Source organism: Microtus oregoni, unplaced genomic scaffold, assembly GCF_018167655.1.
Source record: "Microtus oregoni isolate MIOR12 unplaced genomic scaffold, Mior012 000037F_ref0000500, whole genome shotgun sequence".
Classification (NCBI taxonomy): Eukaryota; Metazoa; Chordata; class Mammalia; order Rodentia; family Cricetidae; genus Microtus; species Microtus oregoni.
In genome coordinates, this window is record NW_024543096.1 from 1,818,964 (window position 1) to 1,842,934 (window position 23,971).

General features: G+C 38.4%; 1 protein-coding gene across 1 annotated transcript in view; it reads left to right on the top strand.

Moving 5' to 3' along the window:
• The window catches only part of LOC121433225 (rho GTPase-activating protein 15), a 565,350-nt gene that overhangs the window by 334,451 nt on the left and 206,928 nt on the right, over window positions 1–23,971 (top strand). The window contains exon 9 of the mRNA XM_041631578.1: window positions 12,800–12,898. Coding sequence (XP_041487512.1) covers window positions 12,800–12,898 — 99 coding nt within the window. The remainder of the gene's footprint in view (window positions 1–12,799; window positions 12,899–23,971) is intronic.

Sequence of the window (23,971 nt, forward strand, 5' to 3'; positions counted from 1 at the left end):
TATGTGCTTACAATCTAAAATACTTACAAGTTGAAAACATTCTTTTTTTTTTCTCGTATTTGCCTCATGTCAAAAAGTCGTAATGTCATAAAAGATTTACTGCCTGTTACAGGCTCAGCAAAAAATCAGCTCAATGTTTTATATCTGCAGACCCAAAGGCAGTAGCTTATACTTTTAATCAAAGCTGTGGAGATTCACAAGAGATGTAAGAACTTTCTGAAGCACTGAGGAGACATATGAGAACACAACCACCCTTCAACACTAGAGAGATGTCTGCATTCCATGCAGACATAGGCTCCACTCAAATGTTCACTCAAATCGCCACTTCATGCAGTCTCAGTAGAGTTCAGAGAAAGTTCTGGGTGCTGTGTTAACATTTCATATTATGTTTGAGGAGAAGAACACAAGACAGTTGTAAGAACTGAGCTGAAAGACAGATTTTAAAACGTACAATGATTTCCCAAGCATGAGTTGAACGATGAAGTCACCAAGAGACATGCGAAAGTGCACTGGGTAAAATCCACAAGGCCTCAACAGTACGTGAAGAATGATAGGCAACAGTTTTCTCCAGGGAAGAGCGCCCCAATCAGTTATCCAGTAGCAAATAGTCCTAAAAACATACATACAAGGAACATTATAGAGACTTAGTAGGTTAAATTTAGGAAAATATAGGTATATACATATACATCTACGCATGTAATAACAATTAATTTAAAAGGAGCCCCTGGCTTTAAAAAATAGCAAGGAGTGGTACATGGGAAGATATGGACGGATCAAAAGGGAAAGGAGTGACGTGGCAATAATACTTTAATCTCGGGCTGGAGAGATAGCTCAGAGGTGAAGAACATTGACTGCTCTTCCAGAGGTCCTGAGTTCAATCCCCAGCAACCACATGGTGGCTTACAACCATCTACTATGAGATCAAGTGCCCTTTTCTCGTGTTCAGGCAAAACATGCAGCCAGAATACTGTATACATAATAAATAAATAATAATTAAAAAAAATAATAATACTTTAATCTCAAAGTGAAGGAACTTAAAATAAAAATGCAAACTACTGAAATTACATAATAAAAGCATTATTTGCACCTCTCATTATCCCCTGCATCTCCCTTATAATGGCATACTGAGAATTATCTGCCTGTATGTGACATTTTGGTGTCAGAAAAATTCAGAGGAAATGTGATCTATGAAAACAAAGAGGGCTGCATGCTTTACTTCCTTGTATGTGTTTTATTGCATGATCTCGGTCACCGAAGCATCCTTTATTGAAACTAATATAATTAATAATTTGAAGCCTCTATGCTCAGACTAGTGTTGGGGCTGGTGTATAAACATGGTATTTCTATAGTTTCATGTTTCATGATCTCTTGAGCATTGGAATCTCAAAGTATCTCCAACTCTAGTCCCAAGACTATATTCATCATGTTCCATCCATCTCTACACCTCAGTCTTATATATAAATATGTATTTTTTTAAATACAAACCACAGTGTTGTGTGTTTCTCAATTGCTGGCAGCTGATCACCTCTATAAAGACACCTCATGTTCAGGGTCATCGCCTGCTTTGCTTCTGAGCTGGGCAGTCTGGCTTGCTGTTACCACTTTCTGTCTCCCTCTGTTCCTCTCGATGTGTCATCCTCTGTGCTGTGGTGGCTTGCCCTCCTGAAAACCGAACATCATTTTGAAAATATGTGGAGATGGTCTTCTAGGTAAATAATGATAATGCTGCCACATTATTTGAGCATTTAACTGCATGTATTGAGTAGTTTGCCTCATAGTTTTGATTAATTTGGAGTCTAACTGACAAAGATCCCATTACTGGGTGTTCTTTCCATAATTTTTCAAAAGAAGAAATCTACGCCGGTAAGGAGAGAGAGGATGGAGCCAATTTGGAGTCTGGGAGGACTTAACCTGGCTCTGCTGACCAACTCAATTGGTCACAGGTTTGAGAGGTGAAAGATTAAAACCCCCCATTCTCTAGTTAAACGCTCCTTCATTATGTAAACATCATGATTTCTAAATACAGTCTTGTGGAAGGTCTATTTATTTTTCTCACCAAAAGATGCTTTCAATGAAACATCACAGAAAATGGATTTTCTCCAAACAATGTGTTGCCTGCCACCCTTGGTATAAATGCTGCAGCAGTCGGGTGGGGATAGAATGGTCACACTTGCCAAGGCCGGGGACGCTTGCAGAGGATTCCAAAAATATTGACACCTCAGGCAAGAGGCCTTTTCTAAATACAAAACAAAAGTTGTTAAGACAGGAAGAAAAAATTAGCAGTGAGCCCACAGATGGGAATGTAGGTGGGGAGTTAGGAACTTGGGGTGCTGGGAAGGCTCCCATTTTTGAATATCCATAAGGAGGAGGAAGGCAGAAATAATCCTTAATGGTGTGCCAGGCAACAACCATGGAGGTTAGGGGCAAAGCTGGTCATGTAAGCCTGCCAAGGAAACAAAATTTCTCCTCTTTCCCTCCCCCTTGTCTACGCTATTTTAAGACGGAAAGTCAAATGCTTTCCTGTAACGTAAAGGTCCTCCTTGGTATGTGAAACTCTAGACTTGATCAAATCTGCAGATGGGAGACATTCTAAATCCATCCTTAAACGCGATATCTTTTAAAAATCAATCTCTAAGATATCCTTTCTTTGATAAGATTTCTCACTTTGCACAGTTGTTTCATCAACCCTCTGAGATAAGTATTCATTATTTATGTTGAAGCTGAATGTCTTGCTGATAGTTTTTTTTCATTTGCAATTCATAGAAACTCGTATGACCCACATATGTAAGAATGAAGTTTTTCTGGTTACTTAACTGACCAGTTCAGGGATATGGGTTGTGTGGGGTGTGAAGGGACACAGGGGCACAAAATCCTTTCAGATTCCTCGTTCAGGACTGTGTTCTTCATTTTGGCCCTAATTCTCCTGTGTGTCTTTCCAGAGAGAATTGATGGATACGATGTGTTTTCTGAGCAATACCCTCTGGAAGGGTGGATCCTGAGTTATTTTGTCCATCTTGGCCTTTCATATTGTAATTGTACCTTCTTACTTGCTGTCTCACGGGAAGCTTTATGTCCAGGCTGCAGTTATATTTATAATAGTAACACACAGGAAACATCTTAAGGAATGCCATCAAGAAAGGGTGGCAGGAAGCCTTTGTAATTTAGGACTGGGGAAGTCTGAGCACCATGGAATGGGCCTAGTTGCTGGGGCTGGCTTTTGCAAAGAACTTACTTGCATCTGGTCCCTTTACCAATTTCTTTGTTGGTAAAGTTGTTTTGTTCACCCATTCATCCCACCCAGCCAACTCAGAAGAGGCTGTGCTGTCCTCAGTGTCTAAATCTAAGCAGTCCCACAGTTCAAATCTATATAAACAGCACTGTCCCCAATCTCTCTGCATCTGGATTTTAAATTTCTTGAGTGGGGCCTCAATTTGATCTATAAGGCAGCCATGGACCTGCTGGCTCATGTGGGGGCTGCAATCCTGTGCTCCAGAGCCATATTTTCTTGAGTAAAGATGGTAAATCTTCAGGGAGGATAGAAGCAATATGAAAAATATTGCCTGTGCTAGTAATTACTGAACTCGAACACTTCAGAGAAATTTAAAACATTTAGATTGTTTTGCTTTGTCTTCTGTCCTATGGCATTGCCAGCAATGGGAGAAAGATTTTCTATGAAATCCTCATTTCCCAGGATCTCTCAGTGAAGAGCAATAGAACACTTCTTCCACCCCCCACAAGACTGCTGAGGGTAGTCAGTAGTGTACCTCCTCACACACTCAACCATCAAAAACACCCTGTAGTTGATTCCTCTCCTATCTATCCCAAGTCAGACATCAAGTCCTATACCTTTGTCTAGTTAATCCATCTCTTCCTCATCTTCTTTACAAAACTTGACCACAACCATCTAGTTTTGGTGTTATGACTCTCACAAGACTACTCTTTTCACAATCACCCATGTCGTGTGAGTTTTCAAAAATGCCAAGATAGCTTTTCGTGTGTGTCTCCACCTTCACTCAAGGGCATTTCGGTTGTTTCCAGTTTCTGGCTATGACAAATAATGCTACTATGAACATAGTTGAGCACATGTCCTTGTAGTATGATTGAGCATCCCATGGGTATATACTCAAAAGTGGTATTGCTGGGCTTGAGGTAGGTTGTTTTCTAATTTTCTGAGAAATCACCATACTGATATCCAAAGGGGCTGTACCAGTTTACACTCCCACCAGCAATGGAGGAGTGTTCCCTTTACCCCACATCTTCTCCAGCATAATCTGTCATCAGTGTTTTTGATCTTGGCCATTCTTACAGGTATAAGATGGAATCTCAAGGTTGTTTTGATTTGCATTTCTCTGGTGGCTAAGGATGTTGAACACTTCCTTAAGTGTCTTTCAGCTGTTTTAGAGTCACTTGTTGAGAGTTCTCTGTTTAGGTCTGCATCCCATTTTTATTGAGTTATTTGTTCTTTTGATGACAAATTTCTTAAGTTCTTTGTATATTTTGGAGATCAACTCTCTGTCCAATGTGAGTTTGGTGAAGATCTTTTTCCCATTCTGTAGGCTGTCAATTTGTCTTATTAATCATATCCTTTGCTTTACCGAAGTGTCTCAGTTTTAGGAGGTCCCATTTATTAATTGTTGCTCTCAGTACTTGTGCTACTGGGGTTATATTTAGTAAGTGGTCTCCTGTGCACATACATTCAAGTGTATGTCCTACTTTCTCTTCTATGAGGTTCAGTGTGGTGGGTTTTATGTTGAGGTCTTTGATCCTTTTGGACTTGAGTTTTGTGCATGGTGATAGATATGAATCTATTTTCATTCTTCTGCATGTTTCTATATAGTTATGCCAGCATCATTTGTTAGATATACTTTATTTTTTCCATTTTATGTTTTTTGCTTCTTTGTCAAAAACCAGGTGTTCATAGGTGTATGTACTGATATCCGGGTCTTTGATTCAGTTCCATTGGTCCTCCTGTCTGTTTTTATGCCAATACCAAGCTGTTTTCAGTAATGTAGCTCTGTAGTAGAGTTAGAAGTCAGGGACTGTGATGTCTCCAGAAGTTTCTTTATTGTTTAGGATTGTTTTGGCTATTCTGTATTTCTTGTTTTTCCATATGAAGTCGAGGATTATTCTTTCAAGGTCTGTGAAGAATTTTGCTGGGATATTGATGGGCATTGCATTGAATCTGTAGATTGCTTTTAGTAAGATTGCCATTTTTACTATGTTAATTCTACCAACCCAAGAGCAAATCCAAACCACACAAAGACATTACAAAGAAAGAGAATTACAGACCAATCTCACTCATGAACATTGATGCAAAAATACTCAATAAAATACTGGCAAAATCGAATCCAAGAACCCACTATGACTAAGTAAACTTCATCCCAGAGATCCAGGGATGGTCCAACATATGAAAATCTGTCATTGTAATCCACCATATCAACAAACTGAAAAAATAACCTACATGATCATCTCATTAGATGCTGAAAAAGTCTTCAAAAAAACATAACATCCATTTATGATAATGGTCTTGGAGATACAAAGAACATACCTAAACATAATAAAGGCAATATACAGCAAGCCAACAACCAACATCAAACTAAATGGAGAGAAACTCAAAGCAATCCGACTAAAATCAGGAACAAGATAAGGTTGTCCACTCTCCCCATATATATTCAATATAGTACTTGAGGTTCTAGATAGAACAATAAGATAACCACAGGAGATCAAGGGGATAAGAATTGGAAAAGAAGAAGTCAAACTCTCACTATTTGGTGATGATATGATAGTTTATATAAGTGACCCCAAAAATTCTACCAAGGAACTTCTACAATTCATAAACACCTTCAGTAATGTAGCAGGATGCAAGATTAACTCAAAAAAAACTCAATAGCCCTCCTTTCTACAGATGATAAATAGGCTGAGAAAAAATCAGAAACCATCACCTTTCACAATAGCCACAAATAACATAAAATATCTTGGAGTAATTATAGCCAAAGAAGGGAAAGACCAATATGACAAGAAATTTAAGTCTTTGAAGAAAGAAATTGAGGAATACACCAGAAAATGGAAAGCTCTCCCATACTTTTTAAATTTTAATAGATTTTTTTTTAATTTTGAATTTTCATGTGTGAGCACTGCTACTCCATAACTCCCATTCTTCCATCTTTCTACTCATTCCTCCCAAGTGTATGATCACTTTTAAATTGTTATTATTACCTGTGGTGGTTTGAAGGAGGATATCTCCCATTGACTCATATATCTGAACACTTGGTCCCCAGATGGTGACTTTTAGAGAGATGGAGCCTTGGTGTTTTAAGTGTCTCACCAGACACGACCTTTGAGAGCTTAGTTATTCTTCCCGTGTCAACATGTAAAGTTGCTGTCTCTGCTTTTTTCTTGAGTTTTAAGATGTGAGCTCTCAGCTTCCCACCCCCAGTCACTATACCTCTCTGTCTTCCTGCTTGTCCGTGATTTGTTGCTATGCTGTCTGTCCATGTCATCATAGGACTTGAATCCTCTGGAATTTAAGCCCAAATAAAATTCTTTCTTCTATAAATGGCCTTGTTCATTGTTTTATTGCAGCAATAGAAAAATAATTAATAGAGAAATGTACATCTATAATTTAGTAAATTTACATATAAATATATACATATATATTTGACTGAGTGTATTTAGTTTTGTTTATGTGTGCATATGACAAGGGCTCACCACCTGGGATGGCCAGCTAACATGAGATATTTTCAACTTATAATATATTAGTCAGACTGTCATACAATATCTGTATAAACCAGACATGGCTTAGAGTAAGTACACTGTAAATAATCATGAATGCTCACAATACCACCATAAATTACATTTTGTTGTAACTACTGTGAAAGTCCTATATGAAATATACATTAATCTATAAACAGTAGTGGCCTGCCTTCTATCTGACATGTAATAGTTGCTGAATGAATGAATGAATAAATAAATAAATAAATAAATAAATAAATAAATAAAAATACACTACTCAGCATATGCTAGGTGTTCACTGATATTTCTGAATTAAATTGGGTAGAATTGAAAACACAGAATAAGAAATGTCATAATATTTTGTAAAGCATAACAAATATAATTTTAAAATTTTTTCTTGTCTTTTTTTTAAAAAAGAAAACAAACCATCTCTTTTCATTTTACATACCAATACCAGTTCCCACTCCCTCCCCTCCTCCTATTCCCTTCACCTATCCCCTCCACCCAACCTCCTATCCACTCCACATAGAGGGTAAGGCACATTGCTTTGGAGACGGTTCAAGGCCCTCTCTATATATCTGTTCTGCCCCAGTTATACAACTGTCACCCACATTCAGAGGGACTAGTTTAAACCTATACTGATTCCTTTTCTGTCTGGATGGAGTTCAGTGAGCTCCCATTAGCTCAGGTAAACTGTTTCATCGGGTATCCCCATCATGGTCTTGACCTCTTTGCTCATATATTTACTCCTCCCACTCTTCAACTGGACTTTGGGAGCTCAGTTCAGTGCTCCAATGTGGTTCTCTGCCTCTGTTTTCATCAGTTACTGGATGAACATTCTATGGTGATAGTTAAGATATTCATCAGTCTGACTACAGGGCAAGGCCAGTTCGGGTACCCTCTTCTCTACTCCTTAGGGTATTACCGTGGGTCAGCCTTGTGGATTCATGGGAATTTCTCTAGTGCTAGGTTTCATGCTAGTCCCATAATGGCTTCCTCAATCAAAATATCTCTTTCGTTGCTCTCTTCTCTGTCTTTCCTCCATCTCATCTATCCTGTCCCCTCAAGTTCTCCTCCTGCCTATCCTTCTTGCCTCCTCTAACAAATATAAATGTTAAGGTACAAACAACTTAAGTTGAGATCTCTCCATAAACAACTCAAACTAAGCATAAACTTCCTCTTTTTTGGGGAGAATTGTATGGTTTTTGCTGTGTTTGTTTTCATCATTTTCTCTCCAGGTTTTTTTTTTTTTTTTTTTTTTTTTTATGTTCTGCTGCTTCTTTTCCTTTCCCTTGACATTTCAGGTTAAACCACATTTTACCATACCCTTGAACTCCAGTTGAAGTTGAATTGGTGAGATATTGCTAAATAATAAACAAATTTTGCAGCATATAATATAATGGTTCTGCAGTGGGGGTGTGGTATGCATGACCTAGAAAAGGCCTGGCTTGGCAGAACTGCTTTAATGCACAGTCTGCTTGGACTTCTGAACATTAGCTTCAGCTCTGGCCATACATGTTTCTCATGGAACCCAAGTTAACGGGACAGTGGCCAGCCAGGGAAGACGTCTGTGAGTAACAACACAGAAGTGACTAAGTGGGTAAAAGACTGCAGGCTCTCTAAGGCTTTCATCTGGAACTGATCAAATACATTTCTGCTCACATCTTATCACTCCAAGCTAGCTACAGATCAAGCCCAGTGTCAAAGGATATGAAGAGAAATGAATACATTTTATGCTAATCAATGGAACCTTATGGTTACATGGTAGGGGGTACAAATTCACACTCTAACTCCCAAAACATGAAAATCATGAACTAAAAGAAATTTACACCCTTACCCTGGCTTGGTATTCATAACATCCTTCCTAAACTGTGCATTGCCTATTTAACAATAGTTATCAGACCCTAGTATCTAATTACCCACTCGTCTCTCTACCCCTATGTTCTTTAAAATCCATCAAACAGACTTCCTCAAGCAGAACTATGGTTATGACACATGCTTAACTCAAAAGTCCCAGCAACCTGCTAATATTACTCCATATTGTGTAGGAACAATGGTATGTAAGAAATCTAGAGAAGTGTCTCACTGCTGGCATATAATAAGTTCCATTGCTTTCTTTTAAAGCAAATTAGCCTTGGTTCTCCGTTGCCCCATAGTGACAGCAGCGCTCCACTTGACCCAAGCACTATCACAAGGTGATGTCCCAAGTGCAAACAAGGAAAGGAAAGTGGCTCCTTCTCCACAATCTTTTCATAGGATAAGAAAGCAAAATCTCTGCACACACCCCAAATCGCTTTTCTGTTTCTTGTCTAGACCATCCCATCAACCAGAGATGCAGGGACGTAGATTTCAATTGAGATCATTCTTGGGTTGTGCCTTACAAATTCTGTTTTATTTCTATTGGTTGATTTTGTGTGCACATGAAGATGTATGTGTAAAGGTGTCTGAATGGCCACTTTTATTGTGTAGAGATCAGAGGACAATGTTCAGGAGCTGTTATCTTCTTCCACCATGTGGATCAGAGGGTTTTTATCCAGGTTGGTTGGCAGCAGCAAGGGCCATTACCTATGGAGTCATTTGGTCATCCTGAGTGAATTCTCAGAACAAGAAAGTAAATTACAAAGGAAATACTTATAGGACATAATTATTATTTGTCAAATTACTGAACTTAGTTGACAAAATATAAGACACTTCAGAATACAATCTTCATCTCCTGTTTAAGCGTAATTCATCAAGATTTCAATAAACCATTAGTTTTAGTTTTTTTTTTTTTTTTTGAAAAGGGCATTCTGGTCATACTGTCTTTTCCCCAAGTGCTGGCACTTAGTGTCCTCCATCTCTCCAAATGAGCTTGTGTTCCTCTCATGATTTTTTCTCAAGTCCTACTTATTAGTGAGGATTCGCCTCTTCTTTGGGAAGTTGTCCTTGGGTAAGGCTAGTCTTCCCTTTTCCTATATAAGCCCACAATGCACCTTTACTACCCCAGACACATCATAATTCATGATCACATGTTCTTCCCATATGTATCAGTATCTTGCACAGGATACATTTAAAGGATGAGGAGGGTGTAACATCATAATTATATGGGATCCTGAGGTTATTATACTGCAGAATAGGCCCTCATGATTGTCTTTTCCAGATAATAAACAAAGAGACAATGTCCTAAAGTTTCCATCTTTCTCTTATACCCACATAAAAAAGAAAACAAAGTCCTTCTGGAAATTTAGCACTCACTTTATGACTGCATCTACTTTCTTGAATGACTTCCATTCAATGTAGTTCTGTCTCTGTCTCTCTTCATCTCCTGAAGGCATGGAAGACATACACCGATATATATATATATATATATATATATATATATATATATATATATATATATATATTGCATTATTATTCCCACTCAACACCTTTTATGGCACATGCTGTATCAACCCTGCAATATTAGAAAAATTGCAGTGTCGTTTTACAACTTCAAGTGCCTCCTTCATTGCTGTGCAAAGAGAAGAGTCAATCAAGATTTGGGCAATAGACTAAAATAATGAAGCCTATTAACAGGTTTACATACTGTAGTCATGTTTCCTGACTGTGAACTCTATCCAACTTAAAATGTTTAATCTGAAGCCCTAGACAATTTTTCTTAGGTAATATTCATGTCACTCTTTATTATAGGGATGCTCACCGTTTGGAACAAATCTCTGCTACTTCATCAACTGTTCAAAGCATATACAATTGTTTGCCATTTTTATACTCTCTGCATTTTGAGTTTATCTTCTTCCTGTCTCTTGTATAAACACACATATTTCCACATCAGGGTGTGTTATTAATAGTGCATTAGCCTTACTTGATACCCTCTATGTTGTTGTTACCAGCACATAGGAATACATTTTCCTAAGTAACAGATGAAAACCCAGCTCCCCTGAAATCTCAGTGTCTTCATCATCAAAATAGTTTGGCCCTTAGGATTCTGCTATACACTATTATATCTTGTCTCCGCATTCCTGTGTACTTAAATTTTTCTACAAAATCCCCACTGCCAATTCAAAACATGCTTAATAAATTTCCATTATGTGCCAAACATTGCCTGCTTCTAAGAAAAGATCCATAGTAAATGTTTTACTCTGACCCTTCTGAATTTCAATTCTTAGCGAGTTAAATAAACTATACAATCAACATGGGTCTATTATCTCAAGGGGAGGTAAGCCCCATCCCCAAATAAAGAGATACTGGCATAGAAAGTGAAATTGAGTGGCTCAGTCTTTGAGAGGTGGCTGGAAAAGACTACAGTGAGAAGATAGCATTTGATCAAAGACTGGAGCAAGAGAGTTCCACCCAGAGGGGATAATGAGAACACAACCCCAGGGACAAAGTATTTGTAAGGGATTAGAAACAGACACTCAGAAAACAAGACTAGTTTCCGTGGAGATTGAGAAAGCTAAAAGGAAAACAGTTAGTGGAGGACAAATCAGGGATAGCATGAGAAGTCATAGGGGGACCAGGCCTCATTCTGATCCAAATGGACACCCTTAGACTCTTCACGTACTAGTCTCGGTGTTCATATTGCATATCATTGCTACTGAAATGAGATCTTGAAGTGAGTAATGCGATGGTTACACAATACTCGGGATGGACTTAGTGCCCCTCAAGTCTGTGCACACTTGGTACATGGTGCATATTTTATGATTATTTTTAAAATACAGTCTATGAGTGTCTACTGCAGTACTAAGCCCTGGCAACTACAAAATAACGGGTGATTCAGACACTTGGGCTCTGGAAATAGAGAGATGGTTCTGTATTAGTCACTTTTCTTGCTGTTGGAACACAGTACCTGAGAAAGTCGGTTATGGAAGGAAAAGGTTCTTTTAGCTTCTGGGTCCAGTGCAGAGTCAAAAGGATCCATTGCTTTGGGCTAACAGTGCGTTGTGGCAAGGGAATGTGTAGCATTGCAGCGAGGCCACGTATCACAAAACCGATTGCTCAGTGCATAAGAGTAAGGAGGAAAAAAATGAAACAGACAGGAACCAAGGAAGAGATGTACCTTCCAAAAGCATGCCCTCAAGATGTACTTCCTCCAACCAGTGTCTAGTTGCCACAACCTTCCAGTGACTCCATCCAATTATGTATCTAGTATTTGGATCAGGAGGACTCTGATCCAATCACCTCTCAGTAGTACCCCTGGCTGTCGAATGGCGCTTTTGATAAAGGAACCTCCAGAACCAAGTTGAAGTTCAACTCAGAGTTCCATTAATTACAAATGCAGAAAAGCTATTGGAGGAAAGAGGGAGGGGCTGAGGTCTTACCCCCCCCCCGCCCCCCACTTACAGCAGCTTTCGTTAGTTAGATGCCCTCTGAAACAAAGGGATATTAACAAAAGAAGTACGAGGGATATTATCCCTTCCTCCCTCTTAAAGAAACTCACATATGACAGGGCTCTAGCAAATCAAAGCACTTTTAATACTTATCTTAAACTCTGTTTAACTTGGTTTAATTTGATGTTGCTGAGCCATTTTGAGGACGAGCCCTGTTGTCTACAGCATCTGTTGAACAACCCGAGGAATTGCTATCCAGGGAGGCTATTTCAATGGAGAGGCCAGGCTGGTTTAGGGAAGCTCTGAGCAGAGGTTTGTCGCAAAGGTGATACTTAAATCAGACAAGAGGGTGAGCATTCAAGACAGGAGAAACACTAAGAGGTTGGCTTTTCAGTGCTTTCTCTGCTTCTACCTGACTCCTCAAATAACTCTGCAGGATGAATGCCTCAACTATAATGACCAAAGTATATTTTTAATAATTGCTGACAAACTTCCAAAACATGCAGGATTTCAAACACACTTAGACACTCTTCCTCCACGCCTAATCCATGACCATGCTAGTTTTCTTACACTGAGATCGGGGTGCCGTTCCATAAAGGGACACGCAGTCCTTATACATCTGCCAGAGACACTTTGAAATTGAAGCAGAAATCAATTCCTATGCGAGATGAAGAGCGCAGTGTTGGCTATGGAAGCAGAATCAAATTAAAGAACAACGCGGGCTTGGATTTTAATGAAACTCATCTTTGTTTCGTTTGCAGATCAAACTTTTGGCTCTCATCTGCACACAGTGTGTGAACGGGAACATTCCACAGTTCCATGGTTTGTGAAGCAGTGCATTGAAGCTGTTGAAAAACGAGGTGGGTAACTAAATATTCAGCATTGCCGTGTTCTCTGAACAGCTACGGCTCGAGTTCACGGTGCCTCCTGATTTCTCAGGGAAGCCACGCAATTAAAACTTGACTTTTGTTAATCGCCTAAGAGGATCAAGTTTCTTATTAACTTCGGTTTGTTTTTTGCAATAGGGACATCAGCAATTCTCACCAATGTTCTTTTTCTTTTTTTTAATATTTTGTCTGTCTGACATACTGTTGAATCAATTGCAAACTTCTTGCTTCCAAGCCAGTGATAAAACATTCATGAAATATCAGCACTCTCGGTGTTAGAACCCTCTGACATTCATGCTGGTAGACTTGCCAGAACCATTTTGGTAAGCCCCCAGCATTACCCAAGTGAAGTAAATAGCGTTTCCACCCACAGATACCGATGCACAGTCTTCCACATGGTTCTGCTCAGTGCAGATTACAGCTAACTGGGTTTCCTGGAACAATTAGCAGATACACCTCTAGTGTTAAGATGACCTTTGACTCCTCTGTTTCAACATTCTGTTTTCATCTGAAATTATTTCATCTCACGGAAGGGAACAAAACAAACCCCAATTGACTCATCATTTCTATGCTAGTTTATCTGTGGAGTGTTTTTCCTTCGAACTATGACTTCATCCATTCAAGGTCATTTTTCCTGGAAGACACACACTGTAAATGCAGAATCTTAAAAAAAAATGTATTAAATAAAAATGTGAAGCTTCATCACCATCTGTTACAAGTTTACAACATATTTCCAGGATCTAGGGGAATATATATCATGCGAAACATAGAGGTGTTTGCAGAGAAAAGCAATGGCTGACCCTATTTCCATTTTCAACACCTATTCTCCTAAAACAATACAACCAAAGGAAAAAAGATCTTCAAATCCTCTGCTCAGAAAAAGGCCATTTTAATTCTCTCGGTGTTACCTGGCTTTATTATAGAAGCATAATAAAAACGGCATGCAATTTCTAGCTCCTAGAAATTCATACTTTAATTATACTGTAAGGACAGCCTTGGGATCCTATTATTCCCCTATCAGTAGGGAATGAGAGAATAACAATAGGGGAAGGGTTGGGTAGGGACACAGATAAAGACCGTGGCTGTGGGGAAAGGCGCGTTGAAGAGTTGAGAGCAGAGAGAACAGGAAACAGTTACTGTAGAATAAGCACCGAGAGAAGTGCCTGCGCAGAATGAAGCTGATTGGAATTAAGAGGGAAATGTGTTTTTAGTGCCTGTTGCCATTTCATTTCATTTATAGGTACCTATCTCAGGAATAAACATTATTTTAAAATACTTAAAGCCAAAATGGGCAGCTGAGAAGGTTGTCATTATTTCCAATAGTTAAATTATCATATTTTCCAAGAAATCTTCATTCACCTTTAAATACTGAGTACCAATGGTATGAACATTATTATGTTATATCAAAAACAAAATTCAAATAGGCCATTGGGGAAGGTCAAACATAGTAAGATGTATGCACATGGAAATAATAGCTTATATCTCTATTTGTGAGTCTACCTAAGGCAAAATGAAAAGCCCTGCCTGGTGTAGCCTTGCAGGGTACAGATACCATACTATCACAGAATAGAAACTGTCTATAAATAGGGATTGTATCTATGCATGGCATTTTCATGGTGATTTTTAATAAGGTAAGATGATGTTTCTGCTGACAGGAGCAATCATGACAGCACTATATTTTATTGTCCCAATGTTTACTCTCAAAATGAATTTGTAGATCCAGCGCTAAACAGCTGCTAATCACACATACGATTATTAAAATAATTCCCGAGCATCCTAATGAAACACAAAGACATTTTTTAATTCTGCAAAGCCACTGAAAATTCAAAGCACTTTGGCAGTGTAAGCTTAAAGGAACTCCATGGAAATGTTCAATAAGAACTCAAAGACACAAGGCAAACGTCTCACATCCTTGCAAGATTTACAAGTGTGTACTTTCTATTGTATTTTTCCATGATCATTTCGTTGGATTAATATTCTTACAATTACATGCCAATGCTGTTTACTCGAAGTGTTGTTTTTACTAAATTTTGGCATATTGCACCTCAGGACAGAAATAATTTATGTGAATCTAAGTCCAATATTTATGCAGGCTTCTGATGACATTTGATGCAGGGTTGGTACTAGAAAGTAGCAGGGGAGGGTGCCAAGTCTCTCGGCGTGGCTGGGACTCAGCATATCTGGAGTGCTCCTTCTAATGGCCAGATGCTCCTCCAGCCAAGAAACTCAACTGCGCGGTCATGGGAAATGCTTATGGGTCCATTCTAGGAAAGGCCCATTTAATGCAAGCTGCGTTCACTCTCCCAGTCTTGGGAAAATGGCCTCTGGGTTCATAATATGGGCACGTTGGCTCTTATAGAAAGGATTTCACTCCTTCCTCATTTTCCCCCCGTTATTGTTTTCTTTTTTTTTTTCAAGGCACCTATAAAACTCAAGCAGTATTTTTTAAATGCTTATATATTTATTATAAAATGAAGCAGGTAGGGCAGACAAACTCAGCATTGATTCCGTCATCTTCTCCGGTTGCTGACTGCTTGAGTCTGACCAAACCGTGCTTGGCTTCTGGGGTCTCCCAGGAAGTTCTGTCTGACGACTAGCACGAAGCATATTCCTCGTTCAGCTTCAGTAAAGTGGTATTAGTTACATTCAATTTTTGGCATCTTTTGTACGTAACGTAGAAAAAATGGCTAAGTAAGCCTGTAAACCAAATGACTTACCTGGTACATTCCCTTGTCTCAATTTGATTCACTATACTCTTGACTGCTAGGCCATATTGTCTTTCCCAGCTATTTAGACTACAGTCACTTCTGCCATTTTTTTGTTTTTTTGCTGTTTGTGCAGCCCTAAGTATACTTTCGTACAAAGAATCACATTGATTTTATATTTGCAGCTCCTTCTCTCTGCCTTACTTTCATAGTTGAAGACTCTCTGTGGGGTACTCAAATTGAGCAATGAACGTCTCAACTTGGATTTCTTCCTGAAAGACACCTTGGATGTTGAATGAGGGAGTAGTCACTAGATGTGCATTGTACTTCCCGTTATGAACTAAACTCGTAGAAGAAATAGACACTAAAGATAAAGCACATGCTGAGATAAGAGCTTTGAGAGGAAAGAGCAGGTAAAGAAGCTAGGAAAACCATTACAAAATCTGAAACGCAAACAAAGATGTGTGTCTTTAAAGTAATTGATCAAATCCTAAACCATAAACACAGGCTTGTTTGTTTTGCCCTCCACGTAGGATCAGGAGAATTTTAATTTGGTTTTATTCACAAAGCTTCTATCTGAACCCATTGTGTGGTAACAGTAAAATATGTTAGCCATATGTGATACCTGGAAAGACATGTTTTACATGAAAAGTCAAACGCAGACCTTGCCAGAGACTTCTTTTCTAGAGAGATAGAGTTTACTAAATTAATGAACACAATTATACACTAAATATGTTTTGTACATCAAGTACAATTTTTTAATGTAAGGAAATACAACTGAATTTTAAAATTAATATAAATGCTGTTGGCATTCAGTATCCATAACATACTGTGATAGCTCCTCTATGATTGCCAGTTCTGCTCCTGGGCCCCAGAAGAGGCTACCGAGAGATCTGGAACTCAACAACCTGAATATACTTTACACTACTAAAATATGTACTTAAAATAATTATTTTACATTATATGCTTTTTAACCACAATTTTAATTTTCTTATTCAGTGTGTGTGCTTGTGTCTGTGTGTTCCTGAATGTACATACCACAACATGAGTGTGGAAATGAGAAGACAACTTGTAGGATTTGGTTCTCTCCTTCCATCACGTGGTTCCCAAGGATCAAACGCAAATGGTCTGGTTTGGTGGCATACACTTACCCTATGAGCCCTCTCACCAGCCCTACTGTGCGTGAATGTGTGGGGGGTGGGGGTGAGAGTGTGGTGTGTGTGTGTGTGTGTGTATTCCCATGTTTTCCACCCTTAATGATTTGAGATACAAGATAGCTTTCAGAATGCTTCAGCAATTGCTGACCAACAAGAAGTTTGCCCTTTCTGTGTGCGTGTGTGTGTATGTGTGTGTGTGTGTGTGTGTGTGTCCTTCTCTCAAACACATAAAGATATGACAGGAATGAAACACAAGTTACATACTTGACTTAGTGCCCAGAAGATACCCTGGGACCCGTAACATTGCTTAAAGATTTCAGCAAGCCCTTTAGTCCACTTCTGAGAAGGTCCTTAGCCTCCAAAGCTTTATCTCTCAATTTGACTTCGTGGCAGCTGTTATATTTTTTTGCTGTCGTTTGTTTGACAGGATCCAGTTATAGGTTCCGATGTCTGTTTAAAGAAACAACGAGGCTGTTGGCTTCAAAATCCCCTCATTGCTTGTGTGATCAGCATTTTCCCAGGCTTTTCTACATAGTTTGCCAAGCAAAGGGACTGACCTTTTGTAGCAAACACTTTTTCATTTCAAAATGCTCACTTTGATTTTTGTCCCATTTTATACTCATTCCAAACTGTTTACAACCCACTAAAAATGACTGTGAATTATATGTTTGTATAATGGATTCCTTTTGTGGTCTGAGCGGAATGTTTACTTTGAACAATTAGTTATCTTAGGATAGATTGTAGCAAGTTGAAAAAAATAATGGCTAAAATTATTATTATACCTTCACTGATTTTTTAATTCCTTGTGATTATGTGAAATTTGAGAGACAGACAGACACCTTAGCTACATGAATTTTTATACGGTCATATTTGCTAGTACCGTCATAGCGTGAGAACTATGAGTACACGTCTGTGATTTCGGAAACTACACAGTACGGAATAAAAATAGATATATGACTATTTGCTATAAACAGATTGCTGTGAATAGTAGGTAGAGTATGTATGTACAAGAAATTATTGGGAAAGTGACGGGAATGATGATCATCTAGGTTTTCTGCTGAGCTACATGAAGCTTATCCTTGTTAATATTCTCTAACTTCATTCAGTGAACCCTTCAGTCCATTGAGATCCCACTGAGTACTTTGGGTATAAAAATAAAACTTCACATTGCTATTTCTCATTGCTTGAAATCTAGGCCCCTAAAGTGCAGATTGTATTGCCATAACTAGACAAATCTGCTCCCAGCCCTGCTAACTTTATACTGTTCATTCTTTCCCACTTTGAGATAATCTATGAGAGCTGGATCCAGGCACGCACTAAAGACTGATCCGTCTACAAAGAATGTGCAATTTGTACTGTTTAGTTTCTGATGAGAGTCTTGAAAACTTTTATGATTCTATCCTCTTCCAGAGAGACTTCTGCTTCCTAGTTTTATAAGCAGTAAGTGAAAAAAAAAGTAATAAAAACAAAACAAACTGATAAAAATTACATGCTAAGAGCAAAAATCTAGGGTACAAGATAAGCAGTTTTTCTTTTTCTCTGGAGAATATTTGTGGACTTGACAAAAAAAAAATGTTCCTAAGGGAGCAAGCTATGTTAGTGTTTGTTGGTGTTTGTTTTGGGTTTTTTCTCACTTTTATGTCAAGAGCTGGATGTCCACATGCCCTCTGAGCGCCGACGATCCTCAATGAAGCTCTTGAGAGCAGGCTGCAAATTAACTTAGTTTTTCTTTCTGAGTTAAAATTAAGACCAGTCTTTCTCTCTCTCTCTCTCTCTCTCTCTCTCTCTCTCTCTCTCTCTCCCTTTGTAATTTCTTTTTTGTTCTCTTGGTGTTTTGTTTTGCTTTTTTAATGCCACCTTCCTGACAGCGGTCCTGCTGTCCTAGAGCCAAGTTGGAGCAGGCTCTTTGGGGTAGTCACGCTGGGGCCTCTGTGTCTGTTAGAAAGCCACATTGAGGGCTAGGAGAGAAGACAATTTCCAACAAAGTAAACAGGAAACGGCCTGCAAGAGTAGAAAAGAGAAACCAGAAAAGACAACCCGAAAGAAATCAGAGATGGCAAGGTGGAGAGTTGGGGGTGGGAAGTAGGTTTCGCAAGGAAGAAAGCGAATGTGGGTGAATGAGTAGGCCTGGGAGTTCTGTAAGGGGGCAGCACAGGATTGGGTCATTTCTAGCAGTTTCCCAAAACTTGCTTTTCTGTCCTGAAGACATTTGTTCTTGCAAAATGACGGCAAGTTAAATCTGGCAGTAAAAAGTATGCTTTAAATCATCAAAAAAAAAAAATCTGCACACAAAGATCTGTTATTAATTAATTTGCTGTGCTTATTAATGACATTTAATTAAGTTTATCTCTACTTAGAAGCACATATGACAGTCTTGTTATCAAAAAGACCTTGAGCATAACAGAAGTTGGCGTGGGAGTTGATGTGCCGGTCACTCACCGGTGAAGCTAGCTATGGAACACAGTGGTGTGGCCAGATTGCATTGCACCAACTGTGGATGTTCCCACACTTCTGGATCCAGACTACAGAAGAACAGTGTCAGATAAAGCCTGGGTCTTATTTCCAACATTTACCACCACTCTTAATCCCCATTCTGGAATTTCGGATTTTAAAATATTTTCCACTGCAGTCACTTGGTTTTAAGCCAAAATTAAGACCCTGCACAATTAGCCTTTTATTATGGATAGAAAGCTTAAATAGATTCGGCATATTAAGATCCGGTACTCTAAGATGTCTTATAAGTGGCATCATTTTATAAAGTCAATTCTTGGTCCGTGAGTTTCTATTATAAGGACCTATACTCAGAAGTTCATAGTGCAACCATTAAAAATAATCGAGCTGAGAGCTGGCAGGCTGTTTTCGCCTGGAAACAAATGTTTACAAAATTTGAAAAAGAAATTATATTTGTTTGGAAAGCTTTCAGGTTTTCAATAATCAGGAACAAAATAAAAAATAATTTAAGGCAGCCAAAGATTTTTCAGATATTTGTTGCCCTGGGAATCAAAACAAAATAACCCTATAGTTTTTATTTGTAATTCTTGTTATATAATGAAAACTGACTGATTTACAAAAATACGAAAATTTCCACAACAATGCTACTATGCTTTGGGGAAAACACTTTTGTTTCTGATAGAACAAGAACATATAAATTCTATTTAGATAAACAATCCTTGGGCTCAACACATGAAGAAGTCTTAGGTTGGTTTCAGAAGCAGTGAGTGAACCAGAATTCATATTCTTTTGAGTACCCTGGTGACTAATTCTCCCTTTAAAGTTCGTAGAAAAAAGATGGTCTTTCCAATTCCCCCTTTTCTATTTGCAAATGAAGAATGCCCAGCATAAATATCAATCTACGTACAAACAGCAAGCCAAATACTTACTCTGGGTACACTGTTGCACTGAGAGCATCGTATACGTTTCTTTAGCACCGTACTTTGTCATAATTTTCCTGTCTCCTTGAAAGATTAATGTCTCCATGATTCCTTGATGCCTTTAAACTCCTTGGAACGTTATTTTATAGTTTAATAGTCTATGGAGCTAGTAATATTTTTTTCTTGCGTTAAAAATAATCCTTTCTTTTCTAGCTTAATCTTTTTGCCTAATTTTATACTCTTCAGACCACTTCCTGTTTTCAGTTCAGAAAAAGAAAAACAATCAAGCAGGAAAAAAAAAAATCAAGGGCAAGGCACTTTGAAAAGAAAAACAAACTACACAGAACCAAAATAGCTCTTTAAATGATAATGTTGGGAGAGCTCTTGAGGTTGGTTACTAAAGACTGTGGACCCGTAGTCAAAAAAACTTGCTCGTTTTAAGAAAAACTAATCTTGGAGGCCTGATTGTTAGGGTAATAGCACAACATACAGTAGAAAAGTATTTACATACTCACTTCAATTCCTTGCGTGTTCCTTCCTAAGTGCACTGACTTCTCTCACAGTGCCTAAGGAGGAAGGGCTCCCAGGAAATGGTCTGGGTGAACTGAACTCATCTTTGCTTTGGCTCTCAAAATAAAAAGCAACTCGTAGTCAACAGTTGCTGAGCGAAGGCAGCTCCATTTTATGGAAGGGGATAATGTGATTTGCAGCTTGGTTGTTAAACATTTAAGTGCAACCACTTACGGAATGTGTTGCATTGTTCAGTGGGGTGCCATCTTTCCATCAGGACCCAGCTATGTTAGGCAGTTGAAATGAGGTTGACCAAAAGATTTTATATTCCTCAATTTGGAGATACTCTATTTAAGAGAACAGTCGAGCAACCACTGAACTATCCATTCCTTAACCGTTTTCATTAGAGGAAGTAATGTCCCATCAGGCACTGCTTCATCACCACTAACCTACTGTTTTTAATCAGATAATTGAATGACTTACAATTGACATGCCTGATGATGGGCAGTCACGGGCTCAATTTCTATAACCTCATAGGAAGCTGAGTTCTCTATCTTTTTCTTTTACTTGAAGTTGGAATGCAATGTTACTGCTGTTCTGTGTTAGTTAACCTACCTGTGATTTAGTGTTTGTTTTCCACACACCTCTCAGGAAATTTTTACTTAATAAAAAATCTTGAGTTATAAGAGATTGTCATATGATATAATCAATACATCATCGGGGGCCAGGGAAAAGGCTCAGAAATTAAAAGCATTCATTTGCTGTTCACACCCAGGACCCAGGTTCACTTCCCAGTACCCACATCAGGCAGCTCATACCCACCTGCACCTCCAGTTCCAGAGAATTCAAGTCTTCTTGACTCCAAGGGCACCTGCACACATGTAGTACACATGTATTTGTAGTCATACACATATACACATAAAATAAAGATAAATAAATCTTTTTATAAAAAAAAAGAAAACCACGCTGAATACAGAAATATAAATGTGAAGCTAATGAAGGGAGGATGTCAATAACTAAAATTCTGAGATGAATTTTGATTTTTTTTCCATGTGTACTTCATCCAGGACAAATTTAAACTATGCTATTGGAAAAAAACCCTATAAACTATGAAAGCACCTATGTCATTAAAATTTGGAATTGTGATGTATAATTAAGCTTTGTTCTTTTCTAATTCCATTTTGAATTTTTGAAAGTTTGGAGTGAATTAACTCCTGAGCTACCTGCGGAACCAGTGAATAACAACAACAACAACAACAATAATAATAATCAAGTGATCCCTGCCTGTTGTCCATCTCCAAATCTTTATGAACTGCTTCATGTGTTCTAGGAAGTCCAGCAAAACCCTTGCTTCTAGAGACCTCTATTTATCCCATATGCTCGTTCCTTCCCCTAAAAAACCTGCCACGGTCAGTCCGCTTGCCACATTTGTCTTGATTCTCTTGCAAACAGCAGAAGAATCACCTTCTCCAAACAAAATGCTCTCACTTATCCCCAACCTACCATGTGGCCCCCTGAATATACCAGAGGGGCTTTCCTTCTGCATGCTAACAACATCTCCACTTTTCCTAACATATCCCCAAGTGCTGAGATTGCAATAGCTGCTTTCATTGTGTTTTTCCATCTAGAGCATCACAGCCATCATGTTGGCTTTGCAGCCATCTTTACTCTACCTAGAATTCCATAGTCAGCAGGAGAAAGGGACTCAATTCATAGTGGGTGGTTAAGTGGATAAAGAGGTGGATATTATCTAAAACCCCTGCCTCACATCCATCCTTAGCGAATCGTATCACATGACTTAAAGAGACGCTGACTTTTAGGAAACACAATGCCTCTGAACACTATGTGCAATCATACGAACCAGAGACAGGAAGCTATAAAGCAAGAGCGGTGAGGTTGTGTTTACAATGTCATCAACCATCAATATATGGACTGATATATTAGCAATAGTTTGTAGTAGAAAATGACAGAAATTAAACAGTGACTCTGATTTCCAACATAGGTCTTAGACAAAACAAACTTTGTCATCTTTAATAGAGAAGAGCAATCTTCCCACAGAAGGGTGTTAAATTGTCCCATGGACCTGAATGATTCGACAACGAAAGCAAATTTGCTATTTGTTGCTTGCGAACATACTGGTGTCCTAAGAAGAGCGCTCTGCCTTTTTATATGTACACCCCCAGGCATAGTGACTACTTCCCTGTAAGTTTGTGCATAGTATTTCCTATTATCACCCCCTAGGTTTCTTTCACCATTGCCACTTTCCAGGCCTCGATCATGCACTGAACAGCCATGTTTCTGATTATCTTCTCCCAAATGTATTAGCCTGCATTATTTAAGACTGAATCTCATTTTATTATTTCCTGCTCGTATTTCTAAACTCCTTAAGTCCATTTGTATGATTCTTTTGTCCTCACAGATGTCCACAGTTCCTCCCAATTTAGTATCATCAGCAAATTTAATTAATGTTCTGTTTACCTCTCCTTCTAATGAAACCAGTCCCTTGCTTCATTTCATCATACAAAGTAAAAATGTATTGGCAATAAAGCAGTACAAAGCAGCGTTCCCTCACTGTAGGAGGGGAGGCTAAGGATACAGCAAAGGGCCATGTGGTCAGGGGCAGGCAGTGCAATCAAGAGCTGAGCTGGTTGGCTGTTGCCCTGAAGCAAAGGCTTTCTCACACTTGGGCACATTGCCTGAGTGCCGATGTCAGTGTACAGGCTCATACACATGTATGAGTTCTCTATCCTGTCAGCTGCTTGATTAGCCTCAATGAGGACTTGTTGCTAAAGATATGTTTATGGATATATGTGGATATATATGTTTATTATATATATGAATATGAATATATATTTATTATATATACATGTTTACAGCTTAGTTGAAAAGCTCAGTTTAAAACCATCAATTCAACTATAAAATTATTTATGTAATAAAATACAAATTATTACTATTACTATTTGGTGATATTTAACACACAAGGTAACCACAAATCTAGATATAGACACACGCACTTGGATTACACATGTACTAAATTGTATTTACTGGGTTTTTTTTTCTAGAATTTACATACCTTTTTCTTTTAGACATTAACTTGGTCACTCTAAGTTAACCCTTGTATGTAAGTAAAATTATTTATAAATAATCAGTTTATAAGATAAAGTAGGAGATTGTCTTCAGATGTATTTAACATGAGAAAGAATATATGGTTTGTAGATTTAGTAATATGAGAAATGAAGGCTGACTAAAGAAGGGGTCCTTATTTATGTAAGGTAGGGAAGTTTATGTTCAGAGAATAGAATC